Genomic DNA, 19,803 nt, shown 5'->3' on the forward strand with positions numbered 1-19,803 from the left:
GGGTCCGATCAAAAAGCAGTGCTGTACTTAATGCACTTTCCTGACTGGCTCTATTTCTGAGGCTCTTTAAGGAGCAGATAATAGATCAGTGCTGTGGAGCTGCAGGGTGAAGACATCATTATCCAACAATGTGAAGACTCAACAGTGTGTGTGTGTGTACGTGTGTGTGTGTGGGAGTGAAAAGATACACCGTCGTACTTCAAGACAGCTGGTGGGAAGCGCTCGCTTTTTCCACAACTGATATTCCGGGTGAATAAATGTATCGGTTGAAACTACAGAAAGTCAATTTTTGATAACAATGAAAACAGTTGTGAGCTGCAAATGAAGACAGGAACGTAGGAGTGTGTTGTATTGTAACCATATTCAAAGAGACTGTATCAATTTATTTATTTGTATTTATTTTATGGTTTATATTTCAATAAAGTGTGTTTAAAATTCTAATAATTCGTTTTTGTTTATTTACAATTATCATGAAAATATACACTGTTTGTGTTAAACTTCGGGACGCTAGATGGCTCGTTACGTCCTCCACAGCTAATGGAACAATGAGATCCTGCGAGATCCCGGTGATGACTGAGGACAAGAGGATACAGTCGACTCAAGCCGCTTTTAAAGATGATGTTTGGACGTATTTTGGTGGAGACTAAGGACGAGAGGATACTGTCGACCCAAGCAGCTTTTAAAGCTGATGTTTGGTCTTTTTTTTGGTGGAGGCTAAGGACGAGAGGATACAGTCAGATCACGAAGCTATTAGAGATGATGTTTGAACATATTTTGGTGGAGACTGAGGACGAGAGGATACAGTCAACTCGAGCAGCTTCTACAGATGATGTTTGGAAATATTTTGGTGGAGACTGAGGACGAGAGGATATGGTACCCAAGCAGCTTTTAAAGCTGATGTTTGGACATATTTTGGTGATAACTGAGGACGGGAGGATTCTAAAATTAAAAGCTAATGTTTGGACATATTCTGGTTTCAAAGCAAATTCAATTTATGTTGCAATTAAACTCCCAGGCGCTAGAAGTTTTTACGTCCTCTTTTACGTACTACCGATAACTTAGGGAGAGGATATGGTTGACTCGAGCAGCTTTTTAAGCTGATGTTTGGACATATTTTGGTGATGACTGAGGACGGGAGGATACAGTCGATCAGAAAGATAATGTTTGGACATATTTTGGTGAGGACTGTGGATGAGAGGATACAGTGACTAAAAAGCTATTGTTTGGACATATTTTGAATACGATAAGAATTTACGATTTTGTCAAGAGTCATGTGGTCCGTACACTTTTCCCCTCTTTTATCATAGCTATATTACAGTTTATATTGAAATAAATATTGAGAAAATAGAATAATTTGTTATTTTTTATCATGCAATGTTCACAGCGTTTGTTAATTTTTAAGTTGCAATTAATTGCAAGATCCTGGTGATGACTGAGGACCGGAGGATACGCAGCTTTAAAGCAAATGAAAGTACTTGACAATACTACAAATATATCATGTTCCTACAGTATCCCAATATATGTATTGTGACAAGTATCGCCAGATTCTTGCCGATACACGCAGTACATGCAACACCATCAGCCAGATGCTGGACTCACCCGAGCGTCGTCATGGTGACAATGGTGTACCAGAAGGAGGCCGGGATGGAGGTGAAGGTGGAACCCTTGGTGCCTTTCTCGGCGTAGAACATGACGGTGGCGAAGATGATGATGGCCATGGTGAGGGAGAACAGCAGGAAGCCCAGCTCGGAGGCGCAGCTCTTCAGCGTGTAGCCCAAAATCCTCAAACCCTGCGAGTGTCGGGAGAACTTGAAGATCCGGAAGACGCGGAAAACCCGGAGCGTGACGAAGGCGCCGCTCACGTCCTCGTTCTCCGGCATCACCAGGCCGATGTAGTAGGGCATGATGGCCACCACGTCGATCACCGACATCACCGAGCGCATGAACTTGCAGCGGCTCGGCGCCGCGAACAGTCGCATGAGGTACTCGAAGGTGAAGATGAGCACGCAGGCGGTATCCATGCAGAAGAAGGCCAGCTGGTATTTCTCCCCACAGGGAAGGTCCTTGACGCTGCCTTTGGGGGGCCGACAGGGGACCGTCTCCACCACGTTGGCGATGACCGAGACGGCGATGAAGAAGCCGGTGACGTAGTAGAAGACCAGCGCCATGGTGGAGGTGTGCGGGTTCTCGAACGCCCGCCACAGCCGCTCTCTCGGGGTGCTGTGGGGGGGCAGGGGGGCGTCCATGGCCTCGTTGGCTTCCGTGTCCTCGGCCAGACGCTCCTGGTTCTCCTTTTTCCGGTCTCGATATTCCTGCGTAGAAGAGATAGAAAGGAGGGGAAAAGTGTTTTTGTGAATTTTTAAGAGGCGTTAAGACTCTTTGTTTCAGATTTTAGTAACTATAACTCTTTACAAATAAAGAATATGAACAGACATTATGGGCTTGGACGCAATACACTATATATATTATATTTATTACATTTCAAAATGACATTATGTGTAAATATATATGTATTTATATACTGTATGTAGCAGGCTGTTCACACAGCTGCCAAGTCTTGTTCTACTCAAGGTTTCTGCCTGATAAAATGTTTTTTCTTGTCACTGTCACTTATTTTGATTCTTTGGTAACCGTTTTTTTTTTTTACTATCTTTTCTGAATGTCTTGAATAAACCTTTGACACTTATATAATAGAAAATGAAATTGAAAAATATTAAAAAGATTCCAGCTATACAGGTGTTCACTCGTTAAAATTAAAATAAATAAAAGGACAAAGGAAATACAGCCAAAAATATATTTTATGATTTTCCCAAATAATGAATAATTTGAAAAAAATAATAATAACTTGCTGTTTGAAAGGAAACAACTAACAGTAAAAACTAAAACAAAAATATATATAATTTTGGGTGAAAATGATAAAACTAATAAAAAAGAATAATTAAAACTAATAAAGTTGATTGTAAATCGTGTATTCAAACAAAATGGCACAATATTAAAGGTTGAAAAGAAAACAAAAAATGTAATTTATGGCCAAAGAAAAGAATGGAATCATTTGTAAACAATTAAAAAACACTCATTTCCTTAAGGATAGTAATGTTGGCGTCTAATGTTTCCATATGTCAGTGGAAACACACTTTATTATATCAGAAAAATATGAGATTATATCTCAGTTTTATCCTATTTTTACAGCTGTGAACATGTTATATTCTTTTATAATTAATTATTTCTGATTGTATTTATGTTGTATTACTCAGTCTATCTTGCTATTTCCTGACAGTATGAAACTGTTTTGATTGGCTTTTGTGGAAAATAAATAAACAAAGTTTTTAAATAAATAATCAATAAAATACGAGCTATAATTCTCCCAGCTGTAAAGCTATTGAAAAACAACTGAAAACAGAATAATAACTTGTAATGGCTGAATTAATAAAATATATTAAGACGAGGTTTATATATAGATCAAGTGAATTCCAGTCGAGAGAAACACAAGTAAACATTTTAACTGCTTATAAATGAGGCTCTAGGAGAAAAAGAATAGCGGTAGAAAAGCCTACAAAAAAGCAATAAAGTGCCAAATAAGATGAGTCTATTTGAGCCGCTGAAAGTTTCCCGGGACTCATCACTACGAGCTTAATGAGTTTGATAATCGAGTTTGAGCCGCGCACTTGTTAGTGATCCCCTCCAGATCAATTAATGCTCTTACGCCGCCTGCTGATGCGTCTCCTCGGAAGACTCTTAAAGAGATCGGCCGCCGAATCGCCGACATTACAGTCAAACAGAAGCAGGAAATATAAAGATCACTGGCTCCCTCAGGTTCTGTGGGTTCACACGATTACGTAAGATGGAGGTGATGGTGAGATTCCTCACGGGATCGTGGTCTTGCAAGAGATAATGTCCAGCGCGGTGGTCGTAATGAGACGGAAATACTGCGGAAATACAGAGGAACCAATGTTGTTGTGGACAGAAAATGCGGAAGAAAAGAAAAAATATTCTTCAAAAGAGCCGGTGGTTGTTTTTTTTATAGGATTGTTAACTAGTTTTTCTACACGTGTAACCGAAGCGTCTAACCGTCGCGTAAAGGGTTGCAGAGACTTTTAATCTGCGGTTTGCCGCTTCATCTATATAACCACTAGAGGGTTCTGTCTCGATTAAAACACCGACCTTATCACTTAAAAAAATGTTATATTCTTTTAGATACACTTTAAAGAGGTCATTTACCATATTTTTCGGACTATTAGAAGAACTTAAAACTCTTTTAATTTACTCATAATTACCGTAGAATTACTCTGAGATTCTCATAGTACTAGTGCGTGAGGCTGGATAGTATTGATCAGCAAGTCACCTTTGTATTACTTACTTACTTACTCACATTGTATTTCTTACTAACTTTGTATTACTCTGTGATTGACATGGCCTTACTCAAGTCACTGAAGTATTATTCCTTGATTCTCGTAATATTACTCCACAATTCTCATAGTATTTCTCCGCAAGTCACCATAATATGAATTTGCGATTCTCAAAGCATTACTCTGCTAGTCACCAAAGTATTACTCCGCAAAACATGGTAGTATTACTCTACAAGTCACTGTAGTATAAATCTTTGAGAAGCATTACTCTGTGAGTCACCATCGATTTGAGTAGTATTATTCTGTGAGTCACCATCGTATTAATCAACGAATTTGGTAGTATTACTCTGTGATTCTCGTAGTATTACGCCGTTAGTCACCATAGTATTACTCTGCAAGGATTGATAGTATAACTCTGCAAGTCAACGTAGCATTACTCCTCAAGGCTGGACATTATTACTGTACAAGTTACCGTAGTACAACTCTTTTAGAATAAATACTCTGTGAGTCACCATAGTAATAATCAACAATTTTAGTAGTATTACTCTGTGATTCAATTACGCCGTTAGTCACCATAGTATTACTCTGCAAGGATTGATAGTATTACTCTGCAAGTCAACGTAGGATTACTCCTCAAGGCTGGACATTATAACACAACATGTCACAGTAGTATTACTCTGCGATTCTCATAGTATTACTCTGCGATTCTCATAGCATTACTTTGTGAATCTCATAGTATTATTATGTGATATTCTTAGTATTACTCTGTGAGTCACCATTGTATTAATCTGCTATTCTCATAGTATTACTCTGTGAGTCACCAAAAGTATTACTCTACAAGTCACCATAGTATGACTGCGATTATCATTGCATTACTCTGCAAGTCACTGTCTTATTACTCTGTGATTCTGGTTTTATTACTCTGTGATTCTCGTAGTATTACTACGTTAGTAACCATAGTATTCCTCTGCAAGGATTTATAGTATTACTCTGCAAGTTACCCAATTATTACTCTGTGATTCTCCTAGTATTATGCTGCTATTCTCATAGTATTACTCTGTGATTCTACATTTTAAACGGTGTATAAGACCAATAAACACATATGTTTGAATACAATTGTTGTATCTTTAAACAATTGTTCATCAAATCTTGTGCGACTATAAATATTGTGTATTTAACAAGCAGAGAACTATCGTTGTTGACACCAGTCCCATGAGAGCAACATCACATGACCATAACCCACACGCCTCATTGGTCAACTGCACCTCTATTGATTTTAACAGTTATGATTCCGACTTTGATTCTCCTAGTTTGAGCTTCATCGATGGTGACGATGTCTAAAGAGCCGAACCCCGACCCCGGCTCCTGGTGTACCTCCATGCAGCAGTCGCCAATGATCTCTGGGACGATGCCATAAAAGGCCAGCTCTTCATCAAAGGCCTGGATGCACTCGTGTCTCGGGTAGTGGAGCTTCCCAGTTCGATAGAAATTGAGGATGTGGCGGAACATCTCCGGGTCTCGATCGAAGAAGTATTCCTGGGTGTCCTCGTTGTAGAAAAACTCCTTCTCCGAGGAGCCCAGCAGAGTGTCCGGGTAGCGGTCCAGAGTGTTCTTCCATGTCTGCGGAGGAGACACACAGGAACGTTCATGGAGTTTTAACATTGCTTCGACTTTTTTTTCCACGGTGGTCTCTTTTACAACATCTCGGGTGTAGTTTTACAAGACTTCTTTATGAGACGCTCTGGACCAGAACATCTGATAGCAGGACCTTCAGGGAGACATTAGCCAGCTAGCTGTTTTCAAGTAGGATGTTTGCATGCTTATAGGAAGGTAGTGTGTTTGTTTGAAAGGGAGAATATATGGTAAAGAATCCCAGAATAGATATGAATGTAAGTGCAAAAGTATCATCACTCAAAAAAGTTTATATACTAAAATGTTTAAGATATGAAACTTATTTACAAAAATATTTATCCTCTTTCATAGCTGTAATTTAAAATTCAAATACTAATAGTTTACTTTGTTTATTTTTCTTATTTATTTTACTATTATTTATTATACATATTTAACATGTGGTTTTGTTACATTTTTCTTGTTGATGAAAATATTTCTTTTGAATTTTGGGGTCTTTTTTTTTTTTTTTAATCCTGGTGATATCGAACACGGTATCAAGTTTTATATTTCTGTATCGTAACAACACTAAAGTGCATTTAAGAGAGACAGAAAGTGCAATAACTATCATTACAAAGTGCAATAATCATAATAAAAGTGCAAATATCTTAATCAAAGTGAAAAAATAATTAAAAAAGTGCAATTATCATAATCAAAGTGCAAAAATAATGTCAAAAGTGCAATAATCATAATAAAAGTGCCAAAATTATTTCAAATGTGCAATTATCATAATAAAATTGCCCAAATCATTTAAAAAATGCGATTATCATTATAAAAATGCAAAAATCATTTAAAAAGTGCAATAATAATAATAAATGTGCACAAGTTATTTAAAAAGTGCAATAATTATAATAAAAGTGCCAAAATCATTTCAAAAGTGCGATTATCATAATAAAAATGCAAAATAGTTTCAAAAGTGCATTCATCATAATAAAAGTGCAAAAATCATTTAAAAGTAAGTAAGTAAGTAAGTAAGTAATATTTATTTATATAGCGCTTTTCGAGACCAGGGTCACAAAGCGCTTAAACAATCAAAACAATAATCAATAAAGTATATACTTTAAAGATCAAGATAATACTGAGAACAACACAGGAGTTCGAGAAATTCAAGGAAAAGCCTGAACAAATAGAAACGTCTTAAGATGTTTCTTAAAGGAGTCAAAAAGTGCAATTATCATTCAAAAAGTGCCATAATCATTAAAAAGTTCTATTATCATAATAAATGTGCACAAATTATTTAAAAAGTGCAATAATTATAATAAAAGTGCCAAAATCATTTAAAAAAGTGCCTTAATCATTAAAAAGTTCAATTATCGTAATAAAAGTGCAAAAATAATTTCAGTAGTGCAATAATTATAATAAAAGAGCAAAAGAAGATGATGGGTCACCTTGACCCTGAGATACCAAGAGTTATATATAGTTTTGAGCCATTAAAATAGTACCTTTAACACATTTATTACACTTTATTCACAATAGCAACCAGAGGTGACTCACCTGAAACCTCACCCCGCTGACGTTCACATACAGGATCTCGTCTGACTTGGAAGAGTTGTCCACCGGAGGCTTGGGCATGGTTTTCTTGGCCAGCGGCAGCCATCCCACCGCCGCCGCCCGGGCGAACGGCAGCCATGTTGCAACCCCGGCCGCCATCTTTTCAGAGTCGAACCGACTGGGGGTATCAGACGAGGCCTTGTTTTGGGGCGGTTGAAGCGGATGACGGGGGGTGGGGGGGATCCTTCGATGGGGTCCGGATCAATGTCCCTGACCGGTGCTCCTCGACCGGTCGGGCGTGAGAGAAAGGCCGAGCATGTTGGATGGAGGGGGCGGAGGAGGGAGGGGAGAGACCACCGTGGCGGCGTCAAGCCATCAAGGAACGGTCCTGAATCCGTGGGAAAGACGGTGCAGCCGACAGGTCTTTCTTTTGGAACTCTATAGGTCCAGGTGACGGAGCTAAACAAGTGGCGTCATGGAGATATTTTTATCTTCTCTTCTCAGACATGAAAGCGTTAAAACAATCCACCCTTCATCCTTCTTTTCTCCGTCTGTTTCCTGCTCTCTCTCCCACTGACGACAGCCTTTCAAATTCTTATTAAATTGTGATGATGGTCCCTGGAGTTGCAAGATAGACAGAATTGCCGGGGTCGCTTCCCTCCTCCTAAAGTGTTTCTCTGCCGAGATTATGGATCCTGCCGCCCGTCCAAATTGTTTTGCTGCGATATTGCCGACTTTTGTTTTTTATCTGTGTCTGACAGACTTTTCCTTACACCTCTTTTTTTGCTGGGTGTTTTTTTTTTTTCTTTTCTTCCGCGGGGGCTCCTGGTCCTTTAAAGAGACGGTAGCGGTTCTACTTCAGGTCCATGTATGGGCGACCTGTCAGAAAACAGACAAACAGAAAAGAGATGGAGTAAGAGACGAAGCAGGGCTGAAGGACAATAAAAGGAGAGGGATTAGATGTGAAGGAGAGAGAGGGAGGAAAAACACTTGAGTTCTGTGGCTAAAGATCTTCTTTTTTTTTTTTTTGGCAACGTGACGTCTGAGATTACGTGTTTGGATCAACTCAATGGTTATTATTATCATTGAATATTCAATAGGTCTATAAAAGATAAGCAATATATACAGTATATATATATATATATATATATATAAGGAATATAGTTTGTCAAACAAAGTCGTTATCAGCATTATAATCCGAAAAGAAAGACTAAAACTCTAGTGTTACCATGACACATAGACCCAGATTAGTAAGTGAGTAATATTTGTAGAGCGCTTTTCTAGACCAGGGTCACAAAGCGCTTAAACAATCAAAACAATACTCAATAAAATATATACTTAAAAGGTCAAGATAACACCGAGACGAACACAGGAGTCTGAAAAGCCTCCACAATCGGAGAAATGTGAGTTCTTCTACTAGAGCGGGTCAGAATTCTCGCTGCAGAGTTTTGTATCAACTGCAGGCGAGACATATTAGCAGATTTTTGTTCTGCTCTTTATTCCTTTAAATATATATATTGAAGTTAACAAGTTAACAATGAATTAATTTTCTGTTCTGCTCCATGGGTTTTGAAATAGTATTTTAACCTCTAATTATTTAATATATGTATTTATTTATCTCAGTTTTGCATTTATTTTCCACCTTTATATTTGTTTTTTTTCCACTAATGTTCTCAACAATACATTTAAGAGTGAATTATATACACCAATATAATAACAATAATACAAAGTTTAAATTATTAGAGAATAAACACTGTCAAATAAAATGTATTTATTGTATTAATTTAAATGTATTTACTTATTTATTTTTCTATATTATTTAGATTTAGATTTTCTTTTCGATTAAAAAAAAACAACCTTTCTTTTAAAAAAGTTTTCAATAATATAATTAATCATACAAGCATGAGTTTTAACAGTAATGTAAGGTAAAGAAGTCAATATATCATTTTTTGTATTTCTTTTTGTTTCCTTTCCTGCTCAAATGGTCATAAGTAAAGGATTAACAGTAATTTCACTGTTATTTTTTAACACAAATATATCAATTTTCTTTCCTAATTTTTTTTATAGTGTTTTCACAGAAGTTATGAATAGTATATTTAAGAGTAAATCCTATAAGAATAGATAGTATAAAGTAAAACAATGTCCTGTTGTGCTCAAAAGTCAAAATGATTAGTCTTTTATTATTATATTTTATTAATATAATTTTGATTTATTTAAACAATTATTAATTAAGATTTCAGTATTTTTCTTTCCTCTTTTTCATATATTTTCCTTTTTTCTATTTGTTTAGTATAGAATCATATAAGCATGATTGATGAATATATAGTGTAAGAAAGTCAATATAAACATACTTTTTTTGGGCGTAATTTTCTTTCCTGCTCAAAATTAGGAGGATTTAAACTGTAAATTTGACGCAACTGTCAATAAAAACCCAAATTATTAACTAAGATTTATATTATAGATTTGTTTTCTTTAGAAATGTATCAAAAGTAAAAAACCCTGAACCAGTTAAATCACTTTAAGCCAAATATCTCTCTGTAGATAAGAAAAATAATTGGTATTTCATTTTAAACTTCAAAATAAGATGTCATTTTTAACAATAAAACTCAATAAAACGCAAAAAGGAGAGAATAATCCTGCGTCAATTTTCTCTTCTTTTGATTGAACACAAGAGGAGAGAAATAAAAAGTCCATTCACAGACTACCGTGCAGCACCTGGCCGCTCAAATCCTCAGTGTCGCTGAATAATGAATGAAACTCTCAGCTCGACTGATTTGTCCTGATTCGACGGCAAAAGCCTCAGATCCCACTAAGAACACACTCTCTCCACAACAACAAACATCAGAAAACGATCCACACGTGAATTGCATGTGCACATGACGGATGTTTGGATCATATTTGAAATGCGGGAAGAAAAGATTTGTTCTACTCTGAGGCGTCAGTTCCCCGACCACGACGCCACAATGCTGCATTAGTCGCACTCGTTCATTCATTGTTGGAGCACTTATCCCTGCGAAAACTGGGCGTGAGGCGCTGGAGCCTCCACTGGTGCGTCATTACGCCGTTTAATGGAGAAATACTTTTGCCTTTTAATGGAATCAAATCCATTGTATTCCATTTTTCAACAGCGAAACATACAGACATCAAACTTTTCTTTCTGTTCTTATCAGCGTTTAGTGTGGAATTAGCTTCTTAACTCTTTATAAAACATTCACAAATGTTAAACTACTTTATATTTTTGTAACAAATTCATTTCTTGATCCAGTTTGGTCCCTCAGTGGAAGTTTATCAGTGCCATCACCATCTTGAAAATGTTCAAAACTTTGATCTTTTAATGGACACATTTTTAAAGCATTTCCTTTTTTAAAAAAAATACTAATCTCTATCATAATAGGTTTCATTGGTTTTAATTTGGTAATTTAATTCATTCATTTTTATATTAAAAAGGTTGAATTTGTTTTTTTAAATATACATATATTTTTTTAAAACATGAATATTTTCAAAATGATTGGTTTTTTTCCTGAATTATCCAAAACAATAAATTATTAAATATTGTTCTATTCTATATTTTGTATTTAAATTCAATAGAAATGTTGATTTTATAGTGTAAAATATGTAATAATAATAATATTTTATAATGAATTTAAATGACTATGAATTGATTACTTTTAGTTAGTTCTCAGACTGAATCATATAAGAATGAATTATAACCGTTGTCTAAAGTAAAAAAAAGTAAAGATATACATATTTGTTTTATTTTTTTCTTTTGTTTCCTTTTCAAAGGGTCACAAATATTTGAGGATTTTAACTGTCATTTTAATGTCTGCAAAAAAGAATTCCAGGTTCATTTGTCAATAGAAAACATAATTATTTTTAGATTTATTGATTCATTTTGCATTTTCCCCTTTTTTGTTTTAGTTTTTTAAAGGTTAAATATTTAAGACAAGGATTGTTTTCCATGTGCAACTGTCAATAAAACAAGAAAGAAATTAATATAACATTTTAAAAATTGTCATTGTCATGTTAAAAATCACAGCTTAAAAGTAAACAAAAGGAAAAGTTGCATGACACCTTCTGATGTCACTGATAAGACTTCCACACGTCCACTGACATCCTTGTTTTTTGAGTCTACAGAACATTGGTGATGCTTTCAATCCACAGCTCCTGGATCAGCGTTTCGCTCGCCCCGGAGCTGTTGCGGCTTCAGACCAGGAAAGCTCCGGTAATGGGACTCACTGTGTTTTATGGTTTTGACTGAGTGCAAGTTGAGTTGTTTTCCTGTTCAACTGACAAACATCCATCTTTTCGTATATTTAGGAGTCGTGTGGAAGCGGATGACGACTTTAATCGAACCCTAAATATGAACAAAATGTCTTTAAGCCGTTTCTATGACGATTTATATTTTGTTGTTTCTCTGTTCCAGTGCATTATGGGACTTTAGGTATTTCTCTTTAATAATAGACATTGATATTGTGTTTGGATCATTTATATCATAATGTGATGGACAAGTGTTTTAGAAAAAAATTGATACATTTATATATATCACGATGTATTTTCTTTTACGATACTGTATCATATTCAACAGCACTTTTTTCGATACTTCTATTTCTGGTTTACAGTTCAATAAAGTGTGTGCAAAATGTATTAATTCAAAATTATTTTTTTACAATTGACAGCAAATATAAACAGCATTTTAATGTTTTTAATTTTTCTGTTGCAATTAAACTTCCGGCAGCAGTTTTTACATCATCTTTTACGTCCTGACTGAGGACGAGAGGATACAGTCGGCTCTTTTAAAGCTGTTGTTTATGTTACTAATATTTTTGGTTGTAGGCACCTGGCCCTGAAAAACAAAAGGGATATTTCTGTAGAATTGTATCTTTCACGGCTAAAACTCCGATGACTGAGGACGAGAGGATACACTCGACTGTTTTGAAGCTGATGTTTGGACATATTTTGGTTTAAAAACAAATGAAAGCAGTTACAACTTCGTCAAGAGTCATGTGGTCTGTAAATTCTGCAACACCAGAGTCGAGTTCTCGACAATACTACACATATATACTTGTTACTTCAGTATCACAATATATCGATTCATTCATTCATCCTTCCGCTTATCCCGGTTACGGGAATGAAGGAATCCAAAAACGTCAGCTGCAGCACATTCGCCGTACGACTTCCTAAATGACAACCGCTGACATGCTATACAATTCGGAAACATACGATATTAGCGTCGCGCTTGAATGACTCGATCAATAGCAGGAAAACATCGCGTCTCCCGCCGCTGGTCAATGAACTGAACAAGAAGCTTTTCATGAGACATCCATGAGTCAGCAGCAGCACATCTCTGATCACAGGTCGATACACGGGACGTTGAAACTGAGGATTTGTTTTCGGAAAGACACATCAAGGTACAACTTATTGATAATACTTTAGCTTTAACAACTATTTCATGTCCTCAAATATTCCACTTGATTTACAACAAACTGTCCGTAGACCAGCGAATGAACTTTCACTTATTTATCGTCGTCATGCATTCATAGAAGTGTCAGCTCAGTTTGACAATTTTGAAGTCTGACGGTCCAGGATGTGACACGACCTGGCGTTGACCCGCCTGCAGATTGAGGTGGGAGTCCGTCCAGGTTTTAAATTATAAAGAAGGATGTCCCCGTCACTGGGGGTCAGGGATTAATGGAAGTTGTGTTGACCAGCCAAAGCTTCGGGGGTTAAAGGTCCCTTAACCCGCCGTGTTCCCGCGAACGAAAGCTGGCGCTGAACCTGGAAGAGCACTGGGATGAACATACCTCTGCCAAGGAGGTCATTTAACATTTTAAGTTAAATTCAAGGACGTTAGCTACTTTGCAACCCCTGGACAGGTTGTAGGGGCTTTAAAGTGCAGGTGAAGGGGCCTAAGATTTCCTTTACTACTAGGTTACTATTGATGCCACCATGGTAACAATATTCATGTTTCAATAAACTTAACTTACTTTTCAAGTTTTTGGGGTGTTGTTTGGTCGGTTTGGAACCAACACGAGCAGCGGTTAGAGGCCATACAAGTGAACAACGATGCGATAGTCCATTCCATGTAATTTTTTTTTTTTTTGTGTAGCTTATCTGTTACATTTATTTAAATCCTGACACGACTTCATCCGTCACACGTGTCACTTCAAACCCTCCTGAGTGTGTGAAACCATTAGGTTGCCATCACTTAGCTGGTGGAACGCACCACGACAACCGCACGTGTGGGGAAGAAAAACAAGACGAATGAAACGATAGCATTTAAAATCTAGATCTTGACTAATATTTATCATGAGAGAAACGATTATATTCGATTTAAGCCAATGGATTCACTGGATTAAGTTTAGAAAGTAACGTTGCATTTACGATCCTGAAAATACCTCAATTTAAAAAGATAAACATAATCGATGAGAAGAACTTTCTGTACTGAAAATACGGATAAAAAAATACATTTTACATCCATTAAATCTGACTTTATTGGCCAAAATAATAATCATAATATTAACAATAGGTAAGCAAATTTGAGTGAATAAACCAACGTAAATGTCAATATTATCCATTAAAGGATGGAACTAGTTAATCTATTGTGTTGAATACATGTTATTTTGTCAAATAAACATTGATATAATATGTCTATCGAAGAAAAACAAAAGATTCATTAGTATTTTGAATCCAGATATTTGATGAAAACGACTCAAAATGTAACAAAGTGCCATTTTCTACCGAGTTATTCAAAACAAAATTAGTTTTATGACTGTCCAGGACTTTTTTCTTGGACTTCTGCTCATTAAAACTTCTCCCAACTCGACATAAAAACAAAAAAAATAAATCATCCTGACGAAAACACGCTGCAGTTTATTTTGACTCAATCCCACACACACGCCATCCTGCTGCCCGGAATACTCCAGAGGACACTAAATATGGATTCACGCGGAGCTGAAAATAGTGCTGGACCCGCTCACCTGACCACCGCCTCGTGTTTACCCAGTAAATTATTGAGATTTAAGAGGCGCCCCCCTTTACTTTTTTTTCCCATTTTCAGGGGGGAACCAATGAGCCAAGACAACATGAAGGCAAGGAAACGATGACACGCTCCCACCCGTCGGAGATTCCGGAGACGCGTCTGGAACATTTGAACGACAAAAAGAGAAAAACACTTGATGCATAATAGAAAAGTCTGGGGTGTAATGGAGTCCGGGGTCCGAACGCCTGCCGAAGGTGTGGGAGTATTAATGAAATATTCATATTAATGCCAGTGCGTTGTGTACATGTTGTGTACATGTTGTGTACGTACGACGTTTATGGGGGCGACACACGGAACTTCATCACTTATTTAGAGGCGCCGAAATTACGTCAACCCCTCAAAAAGACCAACTTTTACCCAACTTGAGCATTTCTCTTTACACCCCTTCGTCTACTTTTCTTCCCACTTTTCTTCTTTCTCTACAAACTCTTCCCGTCCCGTCATCCTCCTCTTTTTCCACGCTCCCTCCTCGTTCTATTCTCAGCTCTATCTGGAGCAGTTTCCATCCTACTTACCGCTGGTGGTGATGATGGCGTGATGATGAAGGTAAAGAGTTCCCAGGTGAAAGCGGGACGGACGGGAGGATGGAGAGTAGTCAAAAAAAAAAAAAAAGAGTAAAAAGAAGTGGCTGTTTTTTAACGGGCTCGGATCCGTCCTGCTCTGCTGCCGCGGCAACAACCACATCTCCTGTCATCCCTCCTCTTTCTCCTCCTTTCTCACTCGCTTTCTATCTCTCTCTCTCGCGCACACACTCCAACTCTCTGGCTCCACCTCTCCCTTCTTCCCTCGCTCAACCCACCCCTGCTTGTCTCTTGTTTCTCTACCTCTATTTCTGTGGCTTCTCTTTTCTCTCCGGCGCTCTCGTTAAGACGTTTCCAGTCGCTCCTCAAGTCCACCTCCAGGTTCAATGCCAGTCCCGTGACTGAGGACGAGAGGATACAGCAGATTGTAAAGTTCATGTTTGGACATGTTTTGGTTTGTGAGCGTGGCCGTGACATGTCACGATTACCTTTGAAAAAAAACTAATGAAAAATAGTTGCTTTCTACAAATACACGTGAAATAATTGTACGATGATACGTACGTTTGCATTCCGATCTTTCATCTGATTTCCTCATTGCAGATCGCCTTTGATAAAAGTCGACAATTAGTATAGAAAGTAAATCCAACTATGTGACGTAAAGGCTGTGGGCCACTTAAAAATGATTTGCCGAGCAGGATTGGGCCCCTGTGCTAAGAGTATGACTTAAGGTTATCTTTTGTTGTATAATATTTGCTGACACATGTTTATTCGTCGGTCAAGCCGCAATAGTCGAACTCATGGCCCAGATGGTTTTTGGATGGTTGTTTTAAAATCAATTTAGTTTTTGACGAGAATATTACATACAACGATACATCGTAATTTGTTTCCACAGACACGTATCAATATTTAAAAGCACTGTATTTTTTTTTGTTTTAATTGTATTTTATTTGTCATCATAGCTCTTTTAAGTGTTAAAAGTTCAATAACGTGTGTAAAGTAAACTACTTTGATTTTATTTAACAATTAAAAGGTTAACAGCGTTTTTAATCGTTAACTTATGATTAAATTCTGGCTGTTAGATCCGAGCGTTTCTAAAGGATCGATGAAATCCTGAGAGATCCCGACTGAGGACGAGAGGATACAGTCGACTTCAGCGGCTTTTAAAGCTGATGTTTGGGCATATTTTGGTTTCAAAACAAATGAAAGCAGTTGCGACTTCGTAAAGAGTCATGTGGTCTGTGAATTCTCATTCGCAACATATCGTATCGTTGCCCCTGTATCGTGATACGTATCGTAAAGCTAGATTCTGGCCAATCCCGACCGCTATTGTCCATCATGATATGGTGTCCTATAAATACAGTATTTATATAAAGTACAAGTGTTTAAGATAAGATAAGACACAGATATGAATTGGTTCGGTCAAATAGAAAAAAACACAGATATAATTACGATAAATTTAGCCTCAAAGAATGAAAAGATAATGTCAAAATCACACTTCCTGTTTGGTAAACATACATTTTGTTTGTCCCACGAATTTTGGCCCCTTGTGTGATAAAAGTTTGACTTACTTGGTTTAAATCAAATGATATTTGCTCATATATGTATTCATTTTAAAATGTAGCCATTAGAGCAGACATTGGAAAGGTTCGGCCAGTGACTCCATCTATGCGGCCCGCATGAAGTTAAAATAACACTATACAACTGGCCAATTAGAAATGTTGTTATTACTAGTTCAACCCTACACATATTTTCCTTAAGATCTTTGAATATCTTTTTTTCTTGAGGTGCTATTATATATTTGAAATAAATGTATATAAAATTGAATATTACACAATTTATTTACGGCCGATCTTAATGATCTTCATAAAGATCTTTGTTTTAAACATCATTTTTTTCTCCTGTTTTTCCATTTTATTTCTCCTTTTCATGTGTTTTTGTTTTGTACTTTTCGTAGTGCTTTTATATAATATTTTTAAAGTAAAATGTATATAAAATAATAATAAATTAATAAAATGAGGGCATAATAACACTTGTTTTGCATTTGATACATTTTATTTGATATGGTAAAATATATAAAATGTAGGTTTTTTAGAATATAAAAATGAAATGAATTATAATACAATTCTATGCAATCAAATTAAGTTTAAGCTTATTTTCGAATGTCCTTTTATTTATTTATTTACCTCATAAAAGGTTCCCATCCTATAAAGGTCTGCCTCTGCATCACAGCGTTAATAGAAATATTGCAGAATGACTCACAGTGATTCAAGTACAAAACCAGGTTGAACGTCTCTAAAGTTCACCATAAAGGTTTCCACGAGTGGACGCCGCGAACATTGACAGCTGAAGTGGATAATCTGACAGCTCAGCCCGAGCGTTACGTGATAGTCGGCTTCACTCGTCAATAAGAAGGAAACACAATCAGCCCGGCCACTCGGACACACACACACGTGGGACACTCCAGATACGAACGGGATACACTTTAAGCGGTTTTGTAAATCAATTTTCAGATAAACCTTCAAAATCAGTGCCTGATAATGACACTTCAACAGGTGTCGTCATCAGCCGGAAAATCGGTTTGGTGCGCACTTGTTGGAGGTAGAAACGCCACGTGTGGGAGTCGACGGGTCAAATCTGATTGCACACGAGTGTGTGATTACAGAGCGTCAGCAACAGAAGAGTTTTTCCACTTTCAATTTTCCTCGGTTTTTAGGGGACAAACGGGGCTACGAAATAAAGTCTAGTAGATATCTCAAGAGTTGTTTTTTTAGAGCCACTCGTTTTCAAGCAAATGTCCGATCGATCATTGTGTTCAAAAGTTAAAAAAGCTCATCACGAAGTGGAGACTGCAAATTGAAATGTCTTTTGTTAAGTCAGTGATGCAGAAAATTGCGCTTATTATCTCACATGTTTATTAATTAACACAATAATTCATTTATGATGCTGGAATTCAACGCTTGCAGACAATAGTTTATATCTGTTGAGAAAAAGAAAAAGGAAGGCGGTTGTCTATCCCAGCTACCTGGGGTAAGCGGCAGGGGACCCCTTTGACAAGTCGCACATTATTTTGACTCATCAATTAATCTCTGCTTTTTTTTACTACGGAAAGAAAAGTGTAGTGTCGAGAATAAAGTTGTGTATTGGCAAGAATCTAGCAATACGATACGTCTCACATACAATATATTATATTATGTTGTGATACTGTAGTAACAAGGATATATTTGTAGTATTGTCGAGTACTTGACTCTGGTGTGGCAGAATTTACAGACCACATGACTCTTGACGTAACTGTGTTTATTTGTTTTGAAAACAAAATGTGTCTAAACATGAAAGCTTCTGGAATGTGGCATCCTCTCGTCCTCAGTCAACGCCAGGATATGAGAGGATTTCATTGTTCCTTTAGCAGCAGAGGACTTAATGACTGCTGCCATCTAGAGGCCTGATGACTCTTGACAAAGTCGTAACTGCTTTCATTTGTTTTGTATCCTCTCATCCTTAGTCATCGCCGGGATGGTGCATGATTTTGAGTGTTTATTTATCTGTGGAGGTCGTAATGACTGGCCGGAAGTTTACTTGCAACACAAAAAAAAAATACATTGCATGTTAACTGTAAAGAAAAGAAGATAAAAACGATTTTTTTGAAACATAAAAAAACAAAGATAAAATAATGACTGAAACACAAAAATATATATATATATATATGCAGTATATATTCATGTATATATTCAAAAACAAAAAATAAATCTAGACTATTAATACAATATCATGAAAAAAAAGAAGAGATTTTTAATCTATCGTATCTATATTACACTAGTCTAAACTCTAGGGACGCCACAAGTACACTTGTGTGCATGTCATTGATCAAAATTAGATTTATATCTTGTTGTGTCATGATTTCTGGGTTTTTGTTCATTTAATAAAAATGCACATATTTTGTCCTAGATTAAGTTTTTTCATAAAGCTTGGGGTGCTCACATATTGAACTTGGAAATCAAAACGTTCGTCCGTTGAATAATAATCCAGTGTGTTGCAAATGGCCCGCCAGCCAAGGTTGGAGATCAGAGATCTTGCGGAAACCTGAGCAACAAATATACACACAAACTTGAATATTGTGAGAAAATATCTTTTGACTTAAAAATTATTATTTTTATTTTTTTACGATTATGTATCAATCTTTTTTTTCTTTCAAATCATATTCTATCTTTATTTCTCTTCTTTTACAGGTGTTTTTAAAGTGTGTATAATTTAAAAAAAAAAGAATTTTTAAAACTAAGATGAAAAAGTTTAATATTCACAGGATTTGTTCATTTTAGTGATGCAATGACCCTCCCGGCCTCTGGATGGTAGCAGTCATTACATCCTCCGCTGCTAAAGGAACAATGAAATCCTCTGAGATCCTGGCGATGACTGAGGACGAGAGGATACCACACTCCAGAAGCTTTCATGTTTGGACATATTTTAGTTTTAAAACAAATAAACACAGTTATATCAAGAGTCATGTGGTCTGTAAATTCTGCAACACCAGAGTCAAGTACTCGACAATACTACAGTATCACAACATATTGCAATATATTGTATGTGAGAAGTATCGTATTACCAGATTCTTGCAAATACACACCTAATCGTATTTGCTAGTTTGAGGTTCCAGTGTAAAAATATTGAAGCACTTAAACAATTTTTTGTCCACAAGAAAGAGAAAGTGATGACACACATTGAGTCGAAAAAAAAACTAGCTTCT

The 19,803-nt window shown here is 36.6% G+C and overlaps 1 protein-coding gene across 2 annotated transcripts in view; it reads right to left on the reverse strand.

The window, feature by feature from the left end:
* kcnd1 (potassium voltage-gated channel, Shal-related subfamily, member 1) overlaps window positions 1-19,803 on the reverse strand; it is a 69,429-nt gene that overhangs the window by 40,692 nt on the left and 8,934 nt on the right. The window contains exons 1-4 of one of the 2 annotated variants that reach the window (XM_087781257.1): window positions 15,060-15,382; window positions 7,509-8,384; window positions 5,721-5,966; window positions 1,600-2,312 (exon numbers count right to left, since the gene is read on the reverse strand). In XM_087781257.1, the coding sequence (XP_087637383.1) occupies window positions 1,600-2,312; window positions 5,721-5,966; window positions 7,509-7,664 (1,115 nt within the window). In that variant the 5' untranslated portion in view covers window positions 7,665-8,384; window positions 15,060-15,382. Of the gene's footprint in view, window positions 1-1,599; window positions 2,313-5,720; window positions 5,967-7,508; window positions 8,385-15,059; window positions 15,383-19,803 lie in introns of those variants that run through there. The other variant, XM_087781258.1, reaches the window with a different exon arrangement.

The sequence above is a fragment of the Callionymus lyra genome, chromosome 19, assembly GCF_982586985.1.
Source record: "Callionymus lyra chromosome 19, fCalLyr1.hap1.1, whole genome shotgun sequence".
Lineage (NCBI taxonomy): Eukaryota > Metazoa > Chordata > Actinopteri > Syngnathiformes > Callionymidae > Callionymus > Callionymus lyra.